This window comes from Lepidochelys kempii, chromosome 9, assembly GCF_965140285.1.
Source record: "Lepidochelys kempii isolate rLepKem1 chromosome 9, rLepKem1.hap1, whole genome shotgun sequence".
Classification (NCBI taxonomy): Eukaryota; Metazoa; Chordata; order Testudines; family Cheloniidae; genus Lepidochelys; species Lepidochelys kempii.
Window position 1 is genome coordinate 4,419,914 of NC_136388.1, and position 10,124 is coordinate 4,430,037.

Consider the following 10,124-nt stretch of genomic DNA (forward strand, 5'->3'; position numbering starts at 1 on the left):
TGACTGTGCAAAGACAGCCTGGTACAACAGGCTTCGCTGTGGCCAGGGGTCCAGACTTTCCCCATCTCCCATTGTCCCTCCTCTCTATAGCAGCTTCCTGAACCATTGGACGGTTCCCATGGGCGCGGTTCCCACTGCCAGAAGGGTTGGATTATGATTGGCCCTTGGGGCAGGGAGCATGCAACAAGCCTCCTCCCCTGTGTGTCAACCACAACAGCCATCCTTGTGAACAGAGACTGCTCACCAGGGTGCAAATCAGCTGGAAAGGGGTGGGGAGGAGGCGGAGCATGGACATGGCTCCACCTCCATACCAGGCCATGGAACTGGGCCAGCACACCATGGGGACTGATCTCTGCCACCCTAATGAATGGTGCAGAATTCATGCCTCCCATGGGAGAAATCATCCATCCTGAGGGATTATCTCTCCAGCAACTACCCAAAGGTTGGCATGGAGTCACCCCACCTCTTACCAGGGCTGGGCACAAACTGCACAAGCTAGCAGTAAGGGTAGCCAGCTAGATCGAAAGGAGAGGGACAACTAAAGTTTAATCTGTATTTGACTATCAAGCACCTGAGGTACCAGGACGGCTTGGCACTATATAAATACAACATATTATTAAGTACCTTCGGTCTCCAAAGGGCTAAGACTCTTCAAAAAATAATAACACTAATGCACATAATAGCCTGTGTCTTGTTATTTAAGAAACCTCTTCCCAGCATCAGCCATCTCAGTACGTGTAAATGCACTTACCCCAATAACTATGCCTGAGGAGCAGTCTGATGGAGTGCCAGCAAGCACAATGGCTGTTCTACCTGAGCACTGGGCAGATGACGACACGCTCCATTTAGAACTAAATGCTTTATTCACTAAAAGCCATTGACAACATCCTTTCCTGAGCTTTTCCCTTGAAGAGCAATTTCCGGCTCCATGCTGGAGCTTTTGTTCGTGGGAGAGAGAGAGGCAGAGAAAAGTGGTTTGTTAAGTCTTTACATGTCATATTTAATGGAACAGAGTTCAGGAGGGTATTTTTAATATTATTATTGCTATTCGAATAGCTGCATTATATGTTCTGCAGGGTCTTCCTTTAAAAAGACTCGAAAATGACAAGCTCAAGCTGTCAACCACAACCCACTGCCTCAAATACATTTCCCCGTGCCGGTGTTCACTTATCACTATTACAACAGACCCAAATGTAAATCTGAAAGACAGAAAGTGTTCTGAACTTTTTTATTATTATTACTGTTCATTCTCACGCACATAACATCAAAGAGCCTATCAGAACGGCTTCCAAAATGCATTGAATTCTCAATGCGTCAAACTCCTTCACCCCTTCCCCACCCTCCATTAAAAAAATTAAAAAAAAGAATCAGGAATTCCTCTTTTATTCTCCTCAAAGACAGGAACAGCTGTCATGACTTTGCAGTCAAATCAATGCCATTTGCAACAGAACTATTTCCCTCCCTCCAGCCCCCTTTGATAAATTAGAACAATTTCAAAATGGGCCCTGGGGAATTAGCACGTGACAATGCACAACTCACAGAGTACAAGGAAGGCTTTTTTGTTACATATTTTGGGAGGAAGCAAGTGTATTTATCTGCTGGTCTATGAATTGCGAAGATAATTTCATACTCACACAATGTCTGTCTTCCATAATAATCTTCATCCTCATGATGAGGCTGACATCTCGTCCCAGTGTGCAGACTCTGCATTAGTAGGAACTTTGTTGTTTGTTTGAAAAGAGGAATTATTCGGCGTAACATCTGAGCTGAACACTGGGAGGACAGGCAAGGGCTCTCATGAGAGCACAGGACCAGGAGTTCCTGACTCCACAGTTGTAAATCTCTCACTGACACTGCCCCACTGTGGCTTTGGACAACGCGATGAAGTTATCTAACTCACTTCCGCATTTGCAAAAGGGGGAAAACATTGATCTGACTCCTACAAAGCCCCAGGGTCCTGGAAGAAATTTAAAGCTCTGAGACTCAATAGTGAAATACAACATGGTGAACTGGGCACTGCATAAGGATCCACAAAGCGCTGACTAATGCCCAAAGCCCTAATCTGCCTCTTATGGGCACTGTAAAACCTGGGATGGATTCTTGGGAGGAGGGGGGGCAAAGTCCTTTCTTAGGTTGGTTTGGAGAGGATGCCCAGAGACATTACCCCCACCTGGATGGAGCATTGTGGGGACTGAGTGGTGAATATAAAGCAACCTCAAGAGGTAAAGCATGGCTCTGTGCCTGTTTTAGATAATGTACATGGCACTGCAGGTAGGTGCTTCCCCCATAAGACTAAATACTCTCTCCTTCCAGGGGTATATGACTACGAACCCTGTCACAGAAAAGGAGAGGCTCAGTGCCCTGCAGGGTTATTACAATCTGGAGTTAGCTGAGGGCCCTGCTAGCTCCTCAGCAGGAGTAATTGCCCTTTGTCTGCTATATATCAGGACAAATGGGTTACAAAACCCAAGAGGACAGGAGGAAATATCTTCACTTAGCAGTTCAGTGAGCCAGGGAAGGCCACGGGGGCGGAGAGGGATGGCCTGACGGCTCTGTAGCCTGCATAAGAGGGGGGAAGATGAGTGGAGACCTGTCCGATTCCTGGAGGGCTCAGACGTCACATCCCCAAGGCCACTTCCACCACCGTGGGCACTCGCTGGCAGCCCCAGTAGAAAGCCCAAGGCCTTGGTGAGCACAGAGTCCTACAGGACAGAGAGGGCAGAGCCGGGGAAGGGTGCCCTGCCGCTTGTTCTGTGAAGTGGGGCCTGCAGCCCAAGGCTTTGAATCCGGCAGCCCCAGTGCCCAGGCTCACCTGCAAAGAAATCCAATCCAGTGGGTTTACACAGCCCTATAGGGCACGCACTGCCATGCACAGGGACTGTTCCTCTATGCCGATGCCAGATGGCCAGCTAGGGCCCAGCATGGCCACCCTGCATGACCTGAGTGGGGCCACGTGGCCAGAATAGGGGTTGAGAATCTGGGGTCTTGTCTCCCAGAAGCCAACGCACCTGGTCTCCCTGTTACAGGCCCGAGTCTCCTTTACTCCTCTCCAGCTGCGCAAGGGGCCTTGAAGTGGGTGCCAGTGACCGAGCTGCATGAAGTGGCCCTAATATAATTGAGAATCAGGCCCCATAGAGCTAAGTGCTGATATACTACAGGGAAGGGACCCTGGCAATAAACAGATTCCTTTTGCCCTAGGGTGTTCCCTTTATCCTGTGTTCCAGCCCTCCACGTCCCAGTGTCTTGTATAGCACTGGGGCGGCCAATATGCTTATCTGGCCTACACTGTGGGCCCAATCCCATGAAGTTCTGAGCTCAGTAGGAGACCTGAGAACCTTTAGGGTCAGATTTTTAAAGGTATTTAGGCACCGAAGGTGCAGAAATGCATCGAACGCTTCCACTAGATGCTTTAGACACCAAAATATCTTAGGTTTCAGAGTAGCAGCTGTGTTAGTCTGTACCGCCAACTAAAACCTCTCCAGCGCATCATCAAAGATTTACACCTATCCTGAAAAATGATCCCTCACTCTCACAGATCTTGGGAGACAGACCAGGCCTCGCTTACAGACAGCCCCCCAACCGGAAGCAAATACTCACCAGCAACCACACACCACGCAACAAAAACACTAACCCACAATCCTGTCCTTGCAACAAAGCCCGATGCCAACTCTGTCCACATATCTATTCAGGGGACACCATCCTAGGGCCTAATCACATTAGCCACGCCATCAGGGGCTCGTTCACCTGCACATCTACCAATGTGATAGATGCCATCATGTGCCAGCAATGCCCCTCTGCCATGTACATTGGCCAAACCCGACAGTCTCTACGCAAAAGAATAAATGGACACAAATCTGACATCAGGAATCAAAACATTCAAAAACCGGTAGGAGAGCACTTCAACCTCTCTGGCCACTCAGTGAAAGATTTAAGGGTGGCAATTTTGCAACAGAGAAGCTTCAAAAACAGACTCCAACGAGAAACTGCTGAGCTTATTAGCTTATTAATTAACATGCAAACTAGATCCCAGTAACTCGGGTTTGAATAGAGACTCGGAGTGGCTGGGTCATTACACACATTGAATCTATTTCCTTAAGTTAAGTATCCTCACACCTTCTTGTTGTCAAATGTCTAAATGGGCCATCTTGATTATCACTACAAAAGTTTTTTTCTCCTGCTGATAATAGCTCATCTTAACTAATTAGCCTCTCACAGTTTGTATGGTAACTTCCAACTTATCTGTATGTATATAAATATCTATGCATCCAATGAAGTGGGCTGTAGCCCATGAAAGCTTATGCTCTAATAAATTTGTTAGTCTCTACGGTGCCACAAGTCCTCCTGTTCTTTTTTCAAAATATCTTAGCGCCTTCAGGCTGTTGCCTCTGCCCTCTTGTACTATAGGTGAGATCAATGGACTTTGCCCCCGGGTGTCACAAACATTTACAAATTGGCTGCAAATGCAAAGCATCTGCTCCAGATGGTCCTGGGCAGGGGAAGCCAGAACACACCGTGCAGAACCCTCTGCACCACACGGTACGAGCCAGGACAAATTGCTGGCCCGACACGAGGGCACCATTTACCCAACAGGAATTCTATCCCAGCGTGTTCGTGGGTGGGGAGGGATGAGAGAGGAGTCAGAGGAGAGAATCTTGATTTGTTCCAGCCCTAACCGGGGACACAGTTGGCAAGTGAACTGGTTGTGGGTAGGTTCAAACGCAGGATCCGATCCAGCACCACTGAAGTGAAGTGGCAAAACTCCCACTGACAACTGCGGTGCCGGATAAGACTGAAAGGACCAGATTTTTCAAAAGACCTCAGCTCCCTCCGAGGCACCGAAATAAGTGGCCAGATTTTCAGACCTGCTGAGCATTTTGGGTTCTGAGCACTTGGAAACCTGGCCCTGAGCTCTTTGAACAGCTAGCCCCATGTCGGCAAAGCATTTCTCCCTGCTAAAGGGAAACTGAGCTGTAGCTCACGAAAGCTAATGCTCAAATAAATTGGTTAGTCCTCCACCAGTCCTCCTTTTCTTTTTAGTCCTCTTTAGGTGCCACCAGTCCTCCTTTTCTTTTTGCGAATACAGACTAACAGGGCTGCTACTCTGAAACTAAAGAGAGAGGGCTGGATTCCTCACTCCACCGAGTTAACTTGGCAAGGGGCCTTTCCACCTGTCTGCAATCAAGGCCACATTTCGTTTTCCTTTTCTGTCTAAGGTGCTTATCTGGCCCCCATCACCACACTTTCTGAGTGCCTCACAATCTTTATTGTACTTACTCTCCCAAACACCCCTGGGAGGCAGGGCAGGGCCATTATTCCATTGCCCAGGAGGGAAACTGAGGCACCAAGCGACTAAGAGCTAGATTCACAGAGAAGGTTAGGTGTGGTGACGCTCAGCATCACCACACCTAACTTTCAGGGGCCGAGAAAACCACTGGGATTCACAAAGCGGGGGGGGACGACACAGACAGACGGAGGGGACGGACTGGAAGCTGGGGTCTCCCACATTCCAGCGGAGCACCCACACCACTGGGCTAAAAGTAACAAGGGGGCTTTGTGAACCCCAGTGGGGCCTGACTCTGGGATTTAGGTTCCTAAAGTGGCAGTTAGGCGCCAAAGTCTGTGGGTGAATCCAGTCCCGTGTCTTGCCCAGGGTTTGTGGCGAAGCAGGGAACTGAATCCATGTGTGCCAAGCCCCAGGCTAGTGCCCTGCCCACCGCTCTCTTCCCCCCACACCTCCTGGCCCATCTCCTTTGTCCCAACCTATGACAGATTCGATTGTTAAAATGGAAATGTCTCAAAATCTAATTTTCCTTTGCCCACTCCTTATAGGACTTGTTACCTTTGGGCATTTCACTCAGCTTAGACAGAAAGGATAGACTCGTCTGCTTCATTCCCAGGTTACACTCAAGTTCACTTTCTGGTTCTGGTACACCAGCAGAGCGCTGTAGTGTTTTAGTCCACAGCACCATGAGGGTGTGTTTAAATCCCAAATCAGCTGCTGACTATTAAATTCAGTCTCCCCTTTTTCCTTCTTTCTAACCCCCCCGCCTCCCCCCCACAGACACTTTGAGGTTTAAAATGCAGTGGGGTTCTGCAAAACTGGCAGGATTGCGTTCCACAGATGTCGCCTTGCACCAACTCCCAACCAACAGTGCTTCGCTCGCAAGGGAAAAGGATGATTTTTTTTTCTGGCTGTATCACAAAACTGGGATCTCAATGTGTTGTCTTTAAAAGATAGATCCTATTTCCCCTTTATTTAGCCCCTGTTATCTGTAGATCTCAAAGTACTTTAGCAACAATTAATTATACTTCACAATAAGTCAGCTAGCCAGATATCATGTCCAGTGTGCAGAGGGTAAACCAAGGCACAGAGAAGTAAACAGCCATGACTAAGCTCACCCAGCAAGGAAGAGAAGAGCTGGAAATACACCACAAGAATCTTGACTGCCACGCCTCTGCACTAACCACTAGACCACACAGCTGCACCTATTTCACTTAGTCATTATTTAGCAGCATAGACGGTCACTGTGGTTTTGCTATAGCTGAACTCTTGTGTTACATTTTTTGTGGCCCGTACTGATGTTTTGCCTAGAACACTGTGTAATCCACAAATAAATCAATACGGGAAGAACATCCAGTACTGTTTGGAGGAATAAAAAAATACAAAATTGCAGTGGAATGATGATTTCCAGCAGTTTCATAGACGGAAAAAACCAAGGGAAGAAGTCTCCTCATTTTATCACACCTTTCTGTGCCTCGGCATTACTGACGGCTCTGTCAAAGATCCAGCAGGACTCTGCTGGTGCTGCAAATTCCACTTGGCCTGCTGAGCACTAAGCCTCACAGCCATCGAACCAGCGAGTTGTATTTCAAAGAGACATCAAGGAAGCCACTGGACAGAGACGACCACTGACCACTGCACAAGCCAGGGAGGAATATTTCTCCCCACAACCCGCATGTACGGTATTACATACTCCTGCCACCTCCTCCAACTCTTCAATTCATGCCTGGGAGGACATGCCACCATCGGTTGGAAAGTTGCTCCTCCTGTCTTTGGCTTAATTCTCTGTGGATACAATCACATAGTGGGCAGAGGCCAGCACTCAACCCCCCACTCCAGCATGAGCCCAGGACACCAGAAGCATTTAAAGATCTGTTTAAAGCAAAAAGAAAAGGAGGACTTGTGGCACCTTAGAGACTAGCCAATTTATTTGAGCATGAGCTTTCGTGAGCTACAGCTCACTTCATTGGATGCATACTGTGGAAAGTACAGAAGATCTTTTTATACACACAAAGCATGAAAAAATGGGTGTTTACCACTACAAAAGATTTTCTCTCCCCCCACACCACTCTCCTGCTGGTAATAGCTTATCTAAAGTGATCACTCTCCTTACAATGTGTATGATAATCAAGTTGGGCCATTTCCAGCACAAATCCAGGTTTTCTCCCCCACCCCACTCTCCTGTTGGTAATAGCTTATCTAAAGTGATCACTCTCCTTACAATGTGTACGATAATCAAGGTGGGCCATTTCCAGCTCAAATCCAGGGTTTAACAAGAACCTCTGGGGGCGGGGGTAGGAAAAAACAAGGGGAAATAGGTTACCTTGCATAATGACTTAGTCACTCCCAGTCTCTATTCAAGCCTAAGTTAATTGTATCCAATTAGCAAATGAATTCCAATTCAACAGTCTCCCGCTGGAGTCTGGTTTTGAAGTTTTTTTGTTGTAATATCGCAACTTTCATGTCTGTAATCGTGTGACCAGAGAGATTGAAGTGTTCTCCGACTGGTTTATGAATGTTATAATTCTTGACATCTGATTTGTGTCACCCCCAGCAGTGAGCTCAAACCCTGCAAACCATTCTCAATTCAGCCCCACTTCGCACAGGTTTAAAGGCCCAGATTCAGGCCAGGCCATAAGCATGCGCTTCAGTGCTTTCCTGAACCGGGATGTGCTTATGCCCTAAGCCAGGAGCAGCCGAGGTATTGCTAAATGCAGCACTGCAATGATGCCCCCCTAATCTTGAATATGGAGGTGCAGCCCATGGGAACTGCATAGGCCTGCCTCCAGGCCTATGGAGCACTGCGTGCCGGGATCTGTAGTCTGTGCACAATTCGAACATCTGCATAGAAAAGATGAGGGCGGCTGCCATCAGCTCAAATTTAAGACATTAGATGCAGCTCTCTGGCACCTGGCCGCCTTCCTCTTTTAATGCCACTGCTCTGAACCATCCCCTGCCTCATTTGCTACCGTGGGACTGTCCCCTACAGCCTAGATGTTTCCTATCTGGTTTATTAGGTTCTTGTAGCTGGTGCAGGGATACATTTGAATGGGTATTGCAAGCAGCAGCCAAAGAAATACAGCCTTTCTGAGGAGTTCACAACTGCACCCTCCTAACACAGAGACAGGTGTTGCTCCAATCAGCAGCAACAGGGCAAACAGCCTCTAACTATCACGCTGTGCTTTTCTCATCCCAGCAATCCTATCTCATGCAGGTTTCCCTTCTCAACATGACAGACAAATGCCACTGAACCTCCAGACCAGAAGAAAATGACTTAGGGAGAAGGGCTGGTATGGCGGCAGCCAGTGGGTATGTCCTCACCTGGTTGATCCCAAGTTCAAATCCAAGTGGCGTATATGATCTCTGGAAAAGGGAGGTGGCTCTCAAGTGACCTGCCACCTCTTGGGTGTCGCTTGCTGTGAGGCTGACAGGTTCTAGAGGGGCTGTAGTCACTTTCCTTGGCCCGAGGACGGATGCAAGGACAGCGGAGCCCAGCCATTTCAGCCTATGGTCAAAAACCCACAATTGGGTTTCGGGGAGATTCTCTGCCCCAGTCACTTCCCTTTGTACAACTCAAGTGTCACAAATTCCCCTGCTGGGGATCCCCATCTGGATCCTGCAGCTCCCTCCCCACTGCCCCTGCACAGACGGGGAGTCCAGGGTGGGGAGAAAGAGTGGTAGGAATGTGGTGCTGCTCTAGGGGACTGTTGCCAGCTGTTGCAGGTTAGAGCAACCTGAAGGCTGCTCTAGCCTGAGCTGGGATAGAGAATCAGGGAGCCAGGACTAGCAGTTTCTTCTCATCCTCTGTTATTTTTCCTCTCGTCTGGGGCTGACTGTGTGGGGGAGGAGAGACGTCTTTTTCGAGGGCCTCTCCTAGGCTCTCCTTGGGGATCCCATGCCTGGCAGGAACTCAGGCAATGGAGCACACAGAGCTTCTCTGCTCACCGGCAGCTAGCAGGCCCACAGCTGCTCAGAGCAGACCCAGCTTACACCAGAGCTATTTGTGGGAGCATGGGGGGCGGGGGAGCAGCGCCCCCTACCTCCTCTCCACAACAACAGGGCTGGTCCAGACCCTTCCATGTTAGAACAACAGGGCGCAGTTCAGGGAGCCCATTTTCAATTCATTACTAAACAAGGTCACCTTGCAGGGCTAAAATTTAGAGCCTGGAGAGACACAATCGGGCCTCGGGTGCAGGGTGCCGGGGGAGCTTGGGGAGATGCCCACCAGATCGGGGAGAACATTAACCACACATAAACCTGCAGAAACCTGCAGAGCTAGCAGATGGAACAGGATGAGCACTTTGCTATGAGACCCTTCTGCCAGGTGTTAGCAGCAGCAAGCACCTGGTTCAAATAGCTACAGATCCCTCTTAAAACAAACAACTGCCCTGTGACAATATACAGCCCAAAGACCAGGGGCATCCTGATTTCTAGCAGTGAGTTTCAGCTGCCGGCCTGACCAGCCCAGCAGACCCCAATTTATTGTTAAATCTGTACGTAAGAGGTGCCACGTAATAAGTCACTGGAAAGTCCACAGCACACTGGTTGTGGAGAGCATTGTGTCATGTAGGTGCGAGCAACTGATGCAAAGTTATAGACATAGGCTGAAATTATAATCCTTAAAATGTGTTTGTCATTCGGACAGATTTCTGAGTAACAGCCGTGTTAGTCTGTCTTTGCAAAAAGAAAAGGAGGACTTGTGGCACCTTAGAGACTAACCAATTTATTTGAGCATGAGCTTTCAGAAGTTACCCACTCCCTAAACAAAGGAATAGGGTTTCTCCACCAGGTAGTTACTTCCAAAGTGCTTTGAAAGACAATGAGAATGCATTTACACATCAGA

The 10,124-nt window shown here is 48.5% G+C and overlaps 1 protein-coding gene across 1 annotated transcript in view; it reads right to left on the minus strand.

Moving 5' to 3' along the window:
- TPRG1 (tumor protein p63 regulated 1) overlaps positions 1 to 1,742 on the minus strand; it is a 96,571-nt gene extending 94,829 nt beyond the window's left edge. Inside the window, exon 1 of the mRNA XM_078854313.1 lies at positions 1,635 to 1,742. Coding sequence (XP_078710439.1) covers positions 1,635 to 1,710 — 76 coding nt within the window. The 5' untranslated portion in view covers positions 1,711 to 1,742. The remainder of the gene's footprint in view (positions 1 to 1,634) is intronic.
- Between the last annotated feature and the right edge of the window lie 8,382 nt (positions 1,743 to 10,124).